Source organism: Rhinoraja longicauda, chromosome 28 (assembly GCF_053455715.1).
Source record: "Rhinoraja longicauda isolate Sanriku21f chromosome 28, sRhiLon1.1, whole genome shotgun sequence".
NCBI classification, from domain to species: Eukaryota; Metazoa; Chordata; class Chondrichthyes; order Rajiformes; family Arhynchobatidae; genus Rhinoraja; species Rhinoraja longicauda.
The window spans coordinates 6,701,180-6,717,691 of NC_135980.1; the positions used below are offsets into that span (position 1 = coordinate 6,701,180).

General features: G+C 45.9%; 1 protein-coding gene across 10 annotated transcripts in view; it reads left to right on the top strand.

Moving 5' to 3' along the window:
* Positions 1-12,656: 12,656 nt before the first annotated feature.
* The window catches only part of LOC144607166 (transducin-like enhancer protein 4), a 224,317-nt gene continuing 220,461 nt past the window's right edge, over positions 12,657-16,512 (top strand). For all 10 annotated transcript variants that reach the window (XM_078423818.1, XM_078423820.1, XM_078423822.1 and 7 more), the window contains exon 1: positions 12,657-12,781. In XM_078423818.1, coding sequence (XP_078279944.1) covers positions 12,758-12,781 — 24 coding nt within the window. In that variant the 5' untranslated portion in view covers positions 12,657-12,757. The remainder of the gene's footprint in view (positions 12,782-16,512) is intronic.

Here is a 16,512-nt window from a genome sequence, read left to right on the forward strand (position 1 = left end):
CAAGCAAGGTTATGGGAATGTAATACAGGTGTTGAAGATTATGAGCCGTGTCGAGTGAGCAGATAAGAAGTCTTCCTGTTGGGAAAAGGGTGGTTTCGCAAAGGGTTGAAATAGTTGGAAAGAAAACCAAAGAGAGGAAAATGTTATACCCACCATTTCTGGTGGTAGGATCAGATTAAGTCATAACTTGCCACAGTTAAAAGGGGACAAATACCACAGAAAAGAAAAGAAAACTACATTGTGTAGGTAAAGCAAGAGAGGGAAGTACAAAATCGTGAGAATAGATCGGGTCTGTTGTCTCTTGCCCAGAGTAGGGAAATCGAGAACTAGAGAACATAGGTTTAAGGTGAGGGAGGAAAGATTTAATAGCAACCTCCGGAGTAACTTTTTAAAAAAGGGTGATGGGTGTACGGAACGAGCTGCCGGAGGAGGTAGTTGAGGCAGGGACTATCGCAACATTTAAAAAACATTTAGACAGGTACATGGATAGGACAGCTTTAGAGGGATATGGCCTAAATGCAGGCAGGTGGGATAAGAAAATAACTGCAGATGCTAGTACAAATCGATTTATTCACAAAATGCTGGAGTAACTCAGCAGGTCAGGCAGCATCTCGGGAGAGAAGGAATGGGTGACGTTTCGGGTCGAGACCCTTCTTCAGACAGGTGGGACTGGAGGGGAACCAATATCCTGGCGGGGAGATTTGCTAAAATAACTGCGGAGACTTTAAACTAGTACGGTTGGGGGGAGGGACTCAAACACAGATAGCTAATAGGCAGTGTGTGAGGCAGGAGGCAGAAAAGGGAAACACTCAGACCCAATATGTAGGAGAGAAAGAAGGGAAAAGAAATAAACTGAGAATAAGAAATGATGGGTCCCTTAAATGTGTATATTTTAATGCTAGGAGCATTGTAAGAAAGGTGGATGAGCTGAGAGCCTGGATTGACATCTGGAAGTATGATGTTGTGGCGATCAGTGAAACATGGTTGCAGGAGGGTTGCGATTGGCAATTAAATATTCCAGGATTTCATTGTTTCAGATGTGATAGAATCGGAGGGGCAAGAGGTGGGGGTGTTGCATTGCTTGTCAGGGAGGATATCACAGCAGTGCTTTGGCAGGACAGACTAGAAGGCTCGATTAAGGAGGCTGTTTGGGTGGAACTCAGAAATGAGAAAGGTTTAGCAACACTTATAGGGGTGTATTATAGACCGCCAAATAGGGAACGAGAATTGGAAGAGCAAATATGTAAGGAGATAGCAGATATTAGTAGTAAGCACAGAGTGGTGATTGTGGGTGATTTCAATTTTCCGTATATAGACTGGGAATCACATTCTGTTAAAGGGCTGGATGGTTTGGAGTTTGTAAAATGTGTGCAGGATAGTTTTTTGCAGCAATACGTAGAGGTGCCTACCAGAGAAGGGGCAGTGTTGGACCTCCTGTTAGGAAATGAGATGGGTCAGGTGACGGAGGTATGTGTTGAGGAGCACTTTGGGTCTAGTGATCATAATGCCATTAGTTTCAATATCATTATGGAGAAGGTCAAATCTGGACCAAGGGTTGAGATTTTGGATTGGAGAAAGGCTAATTTTGAGGAGATGAGAAAGGATTTAAAAGGAGTGAAATGGAAATTGTTGTTTTATGAAAAGGATATAATAGAGAAATGGAGGATATTTAAAGGTGAAATTTTGAGAGTACAGAGTCTTTATGTCCCTGTTCGGTGGAAAGGAAAGAATAATAATTTGAAAGAGCCGTGGTTTTCCAGGGAAATTGGACACTTGGTTCGGAAAAAGAGGGAGATATACAATAAATATAAGCGGCAGGGAGTAAATGAGGTTCTTGAGGAATATAAAGAATGTAAAAGGAATCTTAAAAAGGAAATTAGAAAAGCGAAAAAAAGACACGTAGCGCAGCGGTAGAGTTGCTGCTTTACAGCTAATGCAGCGCCGGAGACTCAGGTTCGATCCTGACTACGGGTGCTGCACTGTAAGGAGTTTGTACGTTCTCCCCGTGACCTGCGTGGGTTTACTCCGAGATCTTCGGTTTCCTCCCACACTCCAAAGACGTACAGGTATGTAGGTTAATTGGCTGGGTAAATGTAAAAATTGTCCCTAGTGGGTGTAGGATAGTGTTAATGTACGGGGATCACTGGGCGGCACGGACTTGGAGGGCCGAAAAGGCCTGTTTCCGGCTGTAAGTATATGATATGATATGATATGATATGAGGCTGCTTTGGCAAGTAATGTAAAAGTAAACCCCAAGGGGTTCTACAGATATGTCAATAGCAAAAGGATAGTGAGGGGTAAAATTGGTCCATTAGAGAGTCAGAGTGGACAGCTATGTGCTGAGCCGGAAGAAATGGGGGAGATATTAAACAATTTCTTTTCTTCGGTATTTACCGAGGAGAAGGATATTGAATTATGTGAGGTAAGCGAAACAAGTAGAGTAGTGATGGAAATTAGGAGGATTAAAGAAGAGGAGGTACGGACACTTTTGAAGAATATAAAAGTGGATAAGTCTCCAGGTCCTGATAGGATATTCCCTAGGACATTGAGGGAAGTTAGTGCAGAAATAGCAGGGGCTATGACGGAAATATTTCAAACGTCATTAGAAACAGGGATGGTGCCGGAAGATTGGCGCATTGCGCATGTTGTGCCTTTGTTTAAAAAAGGTTCTAAAAGTAAACCTAGCAATTATAGACCTATTAGTTTGACGTCTGTGGTGGGAAAATTAATGGAAAATATACTTAGGGACAATATATATAATTATTTGGATAATCAAGGCCTGATTAGAAACAGTCAACATGGATTTGTGCCTGGAAGGTCATGTTTGACTAATCTTCTTGAATTTTTTGAAGAGGTTACCAGGGAAATTGATAAGGGCAAGGCTGTGGATGTTGTCTATATGGACTTCAGTAAGGCATTTGACAAGGTTCCACATGGAAGGTTGATTAAGAAGGTTAAATCATTGGGTATTAATAGTGAGGTTGCAAGATGGATTCAACAATGGCTGAATGGGAGATACCAGAGGGTAACGGTTGACAATTGTATGTCAGGTTGGAGGCCAGTGTCTAGTGGAGTGCCCCAAGGATCTGTGTTGGGTCCACTGTTGTTTGTCATTTACATTAATGATCTGGATGATGGTGTGGCAAATTGGATTAGTAAATATGCAGATGATACTAAGATAGGTGGAGTAGTTGATAGTGAGGTAGATTTTCAAAGTCTACAGAGAGACTTGGGCCTTTTGGAAGGGTGGGCTGAAAGATGGCAGATGGAGTTTAATGCTGATAAGTGTGAGGTGCTGCATTTTGGTAGGACTAATCAAAATAGGACGTACAGGGTAAATGGTAGGGAATTGAGGAATGCAGTGGAACAGAGGGATCTGGGAATAACTGTGCATTGTTCCCTGAAGGTGGAATCTCATGTGGATAGGGTGGTGAAGAAGGCGTTTGGTATGCTTGCCTTTATAAATCAGAGCATCGAGTATAGAAGTTGGGATGTAATGTTGAAATTGTACAGGGCATTGGTGAGGCCGAATCTGGAGTATGGTGTGCAGTTCTGGTCGCCAAATTATAGGAAGGATGTCGACAAAATGGAGAGGGTACAGAGGAGATTTACTAGAATGTTGCCTGGGTTTCAGCACTTAGGCTACAGAGAGAGGTTGAACAGGTTGGGTCTTTATTCTTTGGAGCGTAGAAGGTTGAGGGGGGACTTGATAGAGGTTTTTAAAATTTTGAGAGGGACGGACAGAGTTGACGTGGGTAGGCTTTTCCCTTTGAGAGTGGGGAAGATTCCAACAAGGGGACATAGCTTCAGAATTGAGGGACAAAGGTTTAGGGGTAACATGAGGGGGAACTTCTTTACTCAGAGGGTTGTGGCTGTATGGAATGGGCTTCCGGTGGAAGTGGTGGAGGCTGGCTCGATTTTATTATTTAAGAGTAAATTGGATAGGTATATGGATAGGAGGGGATTGGAGGGTTATGGTCTGAGTGCAGGTAGATGAGACTAGGTCAGGGAGAATGGTCGGCGTGGACTGGTAGGGCCGGACAGGCCTGTTTCCATGCTGTAGTTGTTATATGTTATATATGGTGTAGGTGGGACTTGTTGGTCAATAGACAATAGACAATAAGTGCAGGATTGGGCCATTCGGCCCCTCGAGCCAGCACCGCCATTCACCGTGATCATGGTTGATCATGCACAATCAGTACCCCGTTCCTGCCTTCTCCCCATATTCCTTGACTCCGCTATCATTAAGAGCTCTATCTAACTCTCTCTTGAAAGCATCCAGAGAATTGGCCTCCACTGCCTTCTGAGGCAGAGAGTTCCACAGCTTCACAACTCTCAGAGTGAAAAAGTTTTTCCTCATCTCCGTTCTAAATGGCCTACCCCTTATTCTTAAACTGTGGTCCCTGGTTTGGGATTCCCCCATCATCGGGAACATGTTTCCTGCCTCTAGCGTGTCCAATCCCTTAATAATCTTATATGTTTCAATAAGATCCCCTCTCAACCTTCTAAATTCCAGCGTGTACATGCCGTCGGTGTGGGCAAGTTGTGCCCGTTTCCCCGCTGTATGACTCCATGACTCTATAACTAGGATTAACTGGATTGTAGTTTCAAAGGGTTACTGCATGCAGGGTGGACTGAATTCCAGACTCCATGATGGCAGTGTGGCGCTCCACAGACAGCTCCTAGACTGTGGAACAGCATCCCACTCCCCATCAGAACTGCCCCCCTCCTTTAAGTCCAGGCTCAAAACCTACTTCTATTCCCTAGCGTTTGAGGCCCTCTGAGGGGGCGCTGTGAACTGTTTATAATAATAATAATAATATATTTATTTTATATAGCGCCTTAACACATGCACAAAGCGCTTTACAAATACAATTAACATAGAAACAAACAGACAAACAGACAAACTATCCTGACGGAAAAGCGGCGAATACTCAACGCCAGCGTCCTCTCACGTCAGGGTCCGGCAGTAGACATTAAAGAACACAAGACACACAGATACAATTTTTTACACAAAACAGCCATCACAGTGATTGCTCTAGGCATACCCTCACTGTGATGGAAGGCAAAGTCTTATCTCCTCCTCGTTCTTCTCCCGTGGCGCCACGAGGCGATCGAGGCTCCCAACCCCTTGAAGCCCCCACCGGGCGATGGAAAGTGTTGTTGTTGTTGTGTCTGTGTTGTTAGGTCTGTGTGCTGTTGTATGTTATTTCTTACTACCTACACCGATGTGCAGCACTTTGGTCAACGTGGGTTGTGTTTAAATGTGCTATACAAATAAAATTGACTTGACTCGACTTGACTCGTACTGTATCATGAACCAGTTTGGATCTCAGGAGCGAGGCTTCAACTCACAACCTTCTGACTTAGCGCCTGTGCCCACCAGGTACATAAAGTTTACAAGGATATTTGGCAGTACATTTTAGTGCCGTGCGAATCCAAGTACAAACATTAACATGTTTCTAAAACACTAGAAAAAAGAGCAAAAGAGCCATTATGTCATCTGCTACTTAATTAAGCAGCCTTTCTATCTGAATATGGCACCCGCAAAATAAATCACACATAATTAGTGAATTGCCATGGGACTGCTTACAGTCGCTTGACGAATGGAGTTTTTATACACGGATTTGCAATGGCATTGGGAGAGTGTAGCAACCTGTGCCTCAGTTCCGCCCACTGCCTACTGTGTTGCAGGCAACAGTTTACGCACAGGAGTTTCATTGGAACTGTTTTGCTTTGGCGGTTTCCATGCTAAATGCCAACCGCGCTAAAGTGCGGCCAAGAATCGCAACTGCTGGAATTTGAACAGGAAGCGTGCGACTTATGATAATATACAAGGATGCAGGACCTAACAGGGTGTTCAGGTGAGGCTGGGATGACCTGCAAACACTTTGGATTTCTGTCTAAAGCCATAGCTCATTTGTGCATCCCATTATATATTCCCATGTCCACACGTTCAGGGGAAGGTGTGCGTAAGTGACCAGGCCAAGCGAAAGATGGAACTGCAGTGCCTCCATTGGAGGATGAAGGTAATTTGATTTTGATGAGTTTTTATCGGTGGTTTCCACTCTGCCTCAGAAGGCAGTGGAGGCCAATTCTCTGAATGCATTCAAGAGAGAGCTAGATAGAGCTCTTAAGCGGATAGCGGAGTCAGGGGGTATGGGGAGAAGGCAGGAACGGGGTACTGATTGAGAATGATCAGCCATGATCACATTGAATGGCGGTGCTAGCTCGAAGGGCCGAATGGCCTCCTCCTGCACCGATTGTCTATTGTCTATTGTCTATAGACATTCATGAAGTAAGTCACATTGGGCAAAGCTGACAGGGTGAGAAAGGAAATATCAAACTCGCTCACAGGGTGAGAAAGGAAATATCAAGCAAGCTGCAAATGATACAATAGTGGTTACATTACTGGACTACTAAACAAAGGTCTAGATTCATAGAGTCATACAGCGTGGAAACTGGCCCTTCGGCCCAACCTGCCCACGCTGACCAACATGCTCCATCTAAACTTGACCCATCTGCTTGCTTTTGGCCCTATATACCTCCAGAAGGAATGGGTGATGTTTTGGGTCGTGAAGGGTCTGAAGACCTCGACTGTGAAACGTCACCCATTCCTTCTCTCCAGAGATGCTGCCTGTCCCGCTGAGTTACTCCAGCATTTTGTGTCTATCTTCGGTGTAAACCAGCACCTGCAGTTCCTTCCCACACACATTATCCATGTACCTGTCTACATGTTGTGATAGTACCTGCCTCAACTACCTCCTCCAGCAGGTAGGATCAGCTAGGTCTAGACTAGATCTTTGATCACCAGGTAAAATTCCACCATGAAAGTTAAGTTCAATAAACGAAATCAATCTCAAACTGAAAGACGCTATCAGTAATGTTTAACAGTAAAGTCGGACGGCACTGTGGCACAGTTAGGAGAGATGTGCCAGAGACTCAGGGTCGATCTTGACTTCGAATGCTGTCCGTGTGGAGTTTGCATATTCTCCCTGTGACTGCATGGGTTTCCTCCGGGTGCTCCGGCTTTCTCCCCACATCTCAAAGAGATGCAAGTTTGTGGATTAATTAACCTCTGTAAATTGCCTCGGCCTAGTATGTAGGGAGTGGATGCAAAAGTGAGATAACATAAAACTAGTGTGAACGGGTGATCAATGGTGGGCATGGACTCGGTGGGCCAAATGGCTCGTTTCCATGCTTTATCTTTCAATCACTCAATCAATGATCGTCATGAAACTGGTGCTTGTCATAAAAAGATTTATCTTCCTTCAGGGAAGAGAATCAGTTAGAAGAGCCCACATGATGTCAGCAGATTCTTGACTGTCTCATCAAAAGTGACAGAATATTTGAATCAAGACGGGAGCTTAACCGTCTCTAGATTGACTGAAAAATGTTCTGAAGAAAGGTTGCCGACCCAAAACATATTCTGTCCATTTCCCTCCACAGATGCTGGCTGACTCGCTGGTTTCTTCCGGCAAGGAAATGGGTGGGGCAAGTTTTTTTACACAGAGGGTGATGGGTGTCTGGAACGTGCTGTTAGGGGTGGCGGAGGAGGCATGGATATGCAGGGAATAGTGGGGGGATGGATCACGTGTAGACAGATGAGGTTAGTTTCTCTTGGCATCATATCCGCCACAGACATTGTGGGCTGAAGGGTCTGTTCCCGTGCTGTACCATTTAGAACGGAGATGAGGAAAAAAAAATTCAGTCAGAGAGTTGTGAATCTGTGGAATTTTCTGCCTCAGAAGGCAGTGGAGGCCAATTCTCTGAATGCATTCAAGAGAGAGCTAGATAGAGCTCTTAAGGATAGCGGAGTCAGGGGGTATGGGGAGAGGGCAGGAACGGGGTACTGATTGAGAATGATCAGCCATGATCACATTGAATGGCGGTGCTGGCTCGAAGGGCCGAATGGCCTCCTACTGCACCTATTGTCTATTGTCTATTGTTCTATGTTCACTTTGTTTTTGCTCGAGGATCCAGCATTCACAGTTCCTTGTGTCTTTCTTTCTATCAACTACACTATTCACCCACTCAACTTGGTCTGCATATAAGCTTATTTGTTAAAGCAAAACACAAAGAGTTGGAGTAACTCAGCATCTGTGGAGAACATGGGTAGGTGATATTTAGGATCGGGGCCCTTCTGCAGATCGAGAGATGCTCCCTGACCCGCTGAGTTACTCCAGCACTGTGTGGGGGGGTTTTTTAATACGTAAACCAACATCTACAGTTCCTTGTTTCTCTCTGTTTATTTGCCCGATGAAATGTTGGCCTTGCTGTCATGTTCAGCGTTTAATGGCGCTTTCCAAATGCCCTTACAAATGTTTTGATGAGCTTCGTTCTTCAGCCATCACTGTGTTTGTGGTGGAGGCGCTCCGTCGTTGAGTGAGAGTTCCGAGGCTTTGCTGGAACTACGGTGGTTCAATGATCCAATTTGGTTCCTTATTATCATGGAGACGAAAGTACAGTGAATTTTTTTTTTTTTTTTTGCATACAGTTCAGCAAGATTATGTGCAGAATACGTGGACTCAGCCCACCGAGTCCATATGCAAGAGTCGCCGGGATTGGGCGCCATTTGCAAAGTCCCATCAGCAGCTGACCATAAAGGCCCATTGCAGCCATCGCCTCCACGAACCGATGTCCCTCTCCTCGCCCGATACCTTCAGCCTTTGTGCCCTGGAGGCACCTCCTGTAGCTGACCTCTGAGGGCATGGAAGATAAGAACACCCCCCCCCCCTCGTTCTTCTCACTGGCCCTTTGTCCAGTGTCCGCCGTCAGGAGTTCTTCTGATGAGGCTCTCGAGACATATTTCCAATTCAGCTTTGTGCTTAACTTGGGGAGGAACGTACTGGCCCCCACTCAGAGCCCACTGCTCTCGAACGTTTAGATTTTAAAGGTTCTGCGTTTGAGAAGTGCTGTTCCAGAATGTTCAGCATTTTGCATTTGTAAGTGAGGTAACTGCGGCCATCATGAAGGGAGTGAATGTAGAGCGTTAAAAAACCCCCATAGTGCTGAAGCAGACATGGACACAAAATGCTGGAGTAACTCAGGGGGACAGGCAGGAACCATCTCAGTGGGTGATGTTTCGGGTCGAGACCCTTCTTCGACTCGAAACGTCACCCATTCCTCATCTCCAGAAATGCTGCCTGTCCCGCTGAATTGCCCCAGCATTTTGTGTCTATCTTTGGATTAATCTGCAGTTCCTTCCTACACAAAGTGCTGGAGAAACTCAGCAGGTCCATGGTCAGACTAGACAGACGATGTTTCGGGTTGGGACTCTACTTCAGAATGATCAAGGTGTTGGATGTAGGGAAAAAATGACACAAACTGCTGGAGTAACTCAGTGGGTCAGGCAGCTTCCCCAGAGGATAGACACACAAAAAGGCAGAGTAACTCATCAGGACAGGCAGCATCTCTGGAGAGAAGGAATGGGAGATGTTTCGGGTCGAGACCATTCTTCAGTCCCAGGAGACACGGATAGGTGATGTTTTGGGTCGGGACCCTCTGCAAACTGAAAAAGGGTCTCAAGAATCAAGAGTATTTTTTTGTCATATGTCTCAGACAGAACAATGAAATGCTTACTTGCAGCAGCACAACAGGTAAACATAGTGCTCTGTAAACAATATAATTCGACCCGAAACGTCACCTAGTCAAGTTTCCAGAGATGCTGCCTGACCTGCTAAGTTAATCCAGCACTTTGTGTCCTTTTGTGTATTAACCAGCATCTGCAATTCCTTGTTTCTGCTGTTGGATATAGGTAGGGATTATTACTAGATTGCTGGCAACAACCTAAAGATGCATGCTTAATTAAATAGTGGAAAGCACCTTATCTTCAATTTTCCAATGTCAAACCCTCCAAGGTCAGTACAAAGAAGCATGGCATCATTGAACACTATCGGGCAAGAGAAGGCTATTCAGCCCATCTTGGCACTGCTAGTAGTTTGCTAAATAAACTGATTCATGCTTTTTCACTTCCTCTTTCTGCATAGCTCTGTATTTTCCCCCTTTGTATACATATTCAATTCCATTTTGAAAATGACTATTGAATCTTTCCACTGCTCTTTGAGGCACCGCTTTCAGTTCCAAACAATCTTGTTACCTTAAAAAAACAAGTTGAGCTACCAGCTAATATATGGAAAGTGCCACAACTTCCTTCTAATATCTGGTCAGCACCCTGTTTTGCTATCTCAAGCAGACAGCAAGTTCTCGATTTCCTTATCGCTATGCTATCAGTTTCAGGTTATGTGGTATTATTGTAACAGAGTAACGTGTGACAGAAAATAGAACTGCAGCAGAGTTGTTTCAGAAATGTTTCATGCAGGCAGTTTTGACTGTAACTCTGCCTTCTAAGAGAGTTTTAAGTTAGGGGACAAATGCAATGTTGCAATTCATGCGCTGTTTTGCATCCAAGACTGGCTACCATCAAACAGGCAGTGTCTCAGGCACGTTACTTGACTTAACGTAGAACTTTGACCACAAGTACGGCAGCATTTTGTGTCCTTCTTCAGTGTAGACTAGCATCTGCAGTTCCTTCCTACCGCAAGTATTGTTGGGCTGCTGATCCGTAAAAGATCACAGGACCGTCCAATCTAATTAGCAGAGAGGTGCAACCTTAAATCACAAGTTGGTGGATACTCAGAAGTCATAATCCACTTGGTTTTGCGTTTGCCAAGGCCTGGGGTAATTTGGCGTGCAACTAATTCGCCAGAGATAAAGGGCTGGACCGGGGACTTTCCTGTTTTGCAGAGCACAGAGGGCCTTCATGCAGCTACAGAGACAAGAATGAGAATTTAATTAAATGGTTCCAATGTTTGCTGCACAATCAACCCACTGTGTCATGCAGAGCATTCCTGGTGGATGTCCTTCCTTTCAGTGATCTTGGCTGGAGATTATGCATTGAGGCAATAATGGCCCTTTCAAAGTAAATATAGGAAATTGTGCAAACATACAAGCAAAACGGACTACTTGCCAGAATTCGTTTTTTTTTCTCTCTCTCTCAAGCCCTTTTGTTTATGTGAAATGCCTGCCTTGTGGGGGAAATAAGAGGAAAAATAATTTTCAAGCTACTCCAAATTCAAATCATTTTCTAGGAAAAAAAAACTTGGGCAACAAAGTGTCCCAGAGTCCCAGGAAAGATTTTTAAAAAAACCGGAGAACAACACAGCACTCCAGCAGTTAACAAGTCACCTGATGACCCTGGTCTCATTAACCAGCTCTGACACCCCCTTTGTAATTCAGCGAGAACCGCGTTTTCCATTTTGCTGCTGTTACTTAAGCAAAACATTTGCACGTTAAATATGTGTAGCCACTAATCAGGATGGAGCTGGTTTTAAAATCTGGTATTTATGGTACATTTTTCACTCATTAATCCAGCCACAGCAAAGTGAAACGACTCCTTAGTCTCAGCTCCTTCAAAATGACAATCCTGTTAACGCGGATATATTTTTTTTCCTCTCTCTCCTCTGCCTCTCCTTAATGCAAATCACAATGATTTGTTTGAGGCAGAACAGAACAGCCGCAGAATGTCTGTTCCTACTACACTATAATTAATCCGCCCTGCCAGTGGGCCGGGCCCCAGCAAAGATGCCCCACGTTACTTTGATCGACACCTCTCCTCCCAGGGACTCCGCCGCGCGTGCGCGCAGACTGCCGCGCCCCGCTGCACGCCGGGTGATGTAGTCCGCTCCGCCGCCAATGCGGCCGCGGCCGCCCCGCCCGGGGACTACAACTCCCGTCGGCCACCGGGGCAGACGCCGCTGGCTCCGGCCGGCCAATCGGCGGCGGCCCGACCTCCGATTGGCCGAGGGGGGGGTGGGTGACCTGGGAACCCCACGTGGGGGCGGCGGCGTCTGATTGGCTGGCGGCCCTGGGTGGTGTGTATCCAATTGAGGGAATTCTCCAAGATGTTGCAAAGAGCAGAGAGACGGGGAGGGAGAGAGAGGCAGAGAGAGAGAGAGGAAGAAAGAAAGGAGAGAGAAGAAGGAGAGAGACAGAGAGGAGGGAGAGAGACAGGGAAGAGAGAGAGAGAGAGGGAGGGAGGGAGGGAGAGAGAGAGAGAGAGAGAGAGAGAGAGAGAGAGAGAGAGAGAGAGGCGAGCTCTGCAACACTGCCTGTGTTTCATTGAGGAAAACCAGCCCGTGTTTGGAAGACCACCCTTCATCTGATCACTCCTTCTGAAGCGTGGACTTTTTTTTCATTATTCGGTGGGAGGCTTTTTATTTGGTGTTCATTCCTCTCGAGGCAGTTCCAATGCCTGAAGACATCGTTTAAGGAGCCCTGCTGGCGGCAGCTTGGACTTTCTAGCGTTCAGAGTTGGGTCAGGAGCGGCAGAGGTGGACGTGTTGTTCGATGGACATCACAACATCGTGTTTCTTTGTACAGCCCTGGATTTACCCCAGCTTCGGTCCGCGCCCGGAGTTGCCCCGGATTTCTTGCTGATCTCTCTCTCTCTCTCCACCCCCTCCCCTCCCCTCCACGCACTGTATTTCGGCGATGTGATCCGCGACTCGTATCTTTGCCGGTGGTGAAAGAAACCGAAAGTCTTCGCTCCCTTTTTGGCGATGTTTCCAATCTGAATCATCACCCCCCCCCCCTCCCGACTGCTATTCCATCCCACGGCTCCACGCAAGTGCGTTTCTGGAGCACTTCTGTTTGTGATTCCCCCCCCCCCCCCCCCCTGTTTGGTTCTGAATAAACAACAACAACAGCAAAAAAAAAAACCCCAGCGGGACAGTTTTGAGTGGAATAGCATCCGAGGATGTATCCACAAGGCAGGCATCCCGTAAGTACCAGTTTACTCAACATCGTTGCAAATCATAGTCGAATGAATATCAAAGGTCTCTTGATGCATTCAACGTTATGTAAAGTGAATACACGGCCGGGGAAGGGCTCCCTTTTTACTCAATTTCCCCAAATTGTGACAGGGAGCCCCCTCGTTCCAGGGAGAATCGTGCATGGGTCGAAATATTTTTATTATTTTAAATCATAAATATATTATTATTTGCTTTCTAATCCCTCTGGTATGAAATGTGTAACGAGTCTCGTTTTGCAGACACCCACGCAGCTGTAATTTCCCTGTGTAGTTAAAGAAAGAATTGTGCTTTGTTGCTGAAGACTTGTCTGTTTAGGCCTCCTTTAATTACTTGTGGGGGGGAGGGAAGGATAGCCTAATCCCTGGGCGTTCAGAGTACGTGCAAGGGTGGTGATGTTAATCGGAGCATCCTACCCACGTCGCTACGTGTAAATACTCCAGAAATTGTTATTTCTTTTGACGGGGTGGAGGGGAGGGGAGGGGAGGGGGGTGATATTTTATTTATAAACGCAGGGAAATCCAACAGGTGGCAATGGTTAGTGACATTCCCCGCAAAAAAAAGGTTGAGTTTATTTCCGTTTCTATCTAGAATTAATCAGATGCGACCGAAAAAAAGTATCGCAGAAAAAAAAACCAACTTTCTGTTTAATGAATGTTACACGTGTAATATTGCGGGCCGGATATTCTAAAATTCCTCGAGGGAACAGACTTTGGACCTCTTATCAGAAGCTGTAGTGTTAATGGGTGAACAGAGAATTAAAGACGGAGGAGTGAGAAATCAGGCACTTGGATTTGGCTGGATTGAACACTGAATTAATGATTTAAATCAATGTAAACTTGCACAAATTGGGGGTTTTTTTTGTTTTGTTGTTGAGAGATTGTAGAGTCATTTACTCCAGAATCTTCCAAACTAATATTTGGTGGGCAGGGGGCAAGAATTTCCATAAGTATATTACGACCTGCATTTGTGTAGCACCTTTTTTTAAATGCAGAAATTTTGGAATTGCAAGAGCATTTTCATGCAAAGAAAAATGACTGGCAGGATTAATTAGCTACGACAGACAGTTGGTCAAGAAAAAGTAGCAAAGGGAGTTAAGTTTTAAGCAAAATGTTGAGGCGTTTAAAAAAATAAAAAAAATAAAAAAGTTTGATGTCTGAATGGGTTATTGTGAAGACCACAGAGAGAGCAGCAGGGAAACAAAACCTTCGGCCCATTCATCTGCACCGACCGTCACCCATCCATTTTGTCTCAATCGGATGTGAATCCCATTTTCTTCTCTGTGTTCTTCAACCACCCCCTGATTCTATTACACACTGGGGTGGGGGGTGGGGTGGGGTAGTTCACATAGGTCGATTAACCTACCAGACTGCACATGTTTGGGATATGGGAAGAGACCACAACACCCACACAGGCACAGAGAGCACATGCAAACTCCACACAGACAGTACCCAAAGGTGGGAATTGAACCTGGGTCTCTGGTGTTGTGAAGGAAGGAGCTGCCGATGCTGGATTGCACCAAAGATAGACACACAGCGCTGGGCTAAGTCACCGGGTCAGGCGGCATCTCTGGAGAAAAGGAATGGGTGGCATTTCAGTTGGGAATAGATGCATTAGTGTTTAAAAATAATCAGGCGTGGTTGAATTGAGAATTGCTGACCAGGAAAGGCTGTAGGGTTGAAGAACATACCCAGTTTTGGTAAGACAAAAGCAAAGTGATGTTGAGGTCAAGTGTGGATCAGCCATGCTTTTGATAAATGGTGGAGCAGGCTTGAAGGGCCTATTTATGTACTCCTGTTGCTCACCAAGGTGGGTGACAATGGAGGGCATTTGGAAAACAGGGATGAGGTTTTTCAGTCTGAAGAAGGGCCCTGACACAAATTGGCACCTGACCATGTTCTCCAGACGCTGCCTGACCCATTGAGTTACTCCAGCACTTTGTGTCATATTATGAGGGTCATCAAATTGAGATGTTGCTTAACTGGAAGATGGCACGTGCCAGCAAGTGTGATGTGATACAAGTGGGGCTTGTTATGAGCTAGGAGATACACAGCAAAGTTTTGGGTGGAGTAGAGCAAGTCCAGGTTGGAAAATGCATCGGAGTCGTCAAATCTAGAGTTAACAACGATCCATGTAATGGCTTTTCTTCTCTCTCTCCCCCCCCCCCCCCCCCCCCACCAACTGCAATCAATATGAAGTAGGATCCCAAACTGAAATGGTGCCTATCCATGCCCTCCATAGATGCTGATGGGTCCACTGAGTTACTCCAGCACTTTGTGTTTTACTGAAGCTGGAGTAACTCAGCGGGTAAGGCAGCGTCTCTGGAGAAAATGGGCAGGTGGCGTTTCGGGTCAGGACCCTTCTTCAAACTGTGTATTACCGTTCGTCTTGAGTTGCAGCTAAAATATGAAGCGAACGACTGGAAAGTGGGCAGCAGTGTTGTGGAAATGTCTCCACTTGTACCCGTGTCTGTCTGTTCCCGCACCACCCTGAACCGTAATGTGAAAGTGGAATTCTTTCATCTTGTCAGTGCTTGTGAGGTGTGAAGGCAGGAAGACCCATTATCCAGATGACTGCAGTGACAACTACAACAGCCTCCACTTGTAGAGTCGCGTTTAAGTAGAAATCTGTGCTGCACTGTGGTGTTATCGAACAACTCAACCACTCACGAGGAGACATTGTGGCAGATCAGCAAAAGCTTAGTTGAAGGAGCAGGCTTTAAACGCGGGTCACTTATGAGGGAAGAGGTGCAAGGAGGGGGGGGGGGGGGTTCTCAGGCCCCGGGGCCATGGTTGTTGAAGGCTGTGGTGGAATGATTAGATTAGGGATAAGGAAGAGGCTACACTGGAAGAGTGATTGTATCTGAGAGAATAATAGGAATGGGGGAGATTAGACACTTGGAAAGGAAAGGGCGTGGGAGGATTTGAAAGCCAGGATAATTTTAAAGAGCTGAATTGTTGGAAAATTAGAAATAATGTCGGTTACCAGGAAATAGCAGGGCTGTTGGGTGAATGAAATAGTCTACAGAAACAGGCATACACTTATTGTTTAGGAAGGAACTGGTTTACACTGATGATGGACATAAAATGCTGGAGGAACTTAGCAGGGCAAGACAGCATCTGTGGATAGAAGGAATGGGTGACCTTCCAGGTCTGAAAGAATGGTCTCGACCCGAAACCATGACCCGAACGGTCAGACTGAAGAATGGCGTCGACCCGAAACGTCACCCATTCCTTCTATCCAGAGATGCTGCCTGTCCGGCTGAGTTGCTCCAGCATTTCGTGTCTACACCTATTGTTTACTTCACAGCAAAAGAATAAGACGCCAGACACACCCAGCTTCACTGGTGCAATCATTAACAGGGCAAATGTGGAAGCAATCTGTACACAGCAAGATCCCACACACTTTAGGGGTGCAGCGTTAGTGGAAACAGGCTCTTCAGCCCATCGGCCAATCGCCCATACACACCAGCTTTATGTTATTCCACTTTCTCATTCACTACCTTCACACGCAGTCCAATTTGCACAAGTCAATTAAGCTACAAACCCGCCTGTCTTTGGGACGTGGGAGGAAACCGGAGAATCCGGAGGAAACCCACACAGTCCCAAGGAGAATCTGCAAACTGCACAGGCAGCACGCGATGTCAGGATGGGACCTGGGTCTCTGGCGCTGTAAGGCCGCAGGTCTACAGTGCTGCCCCGTA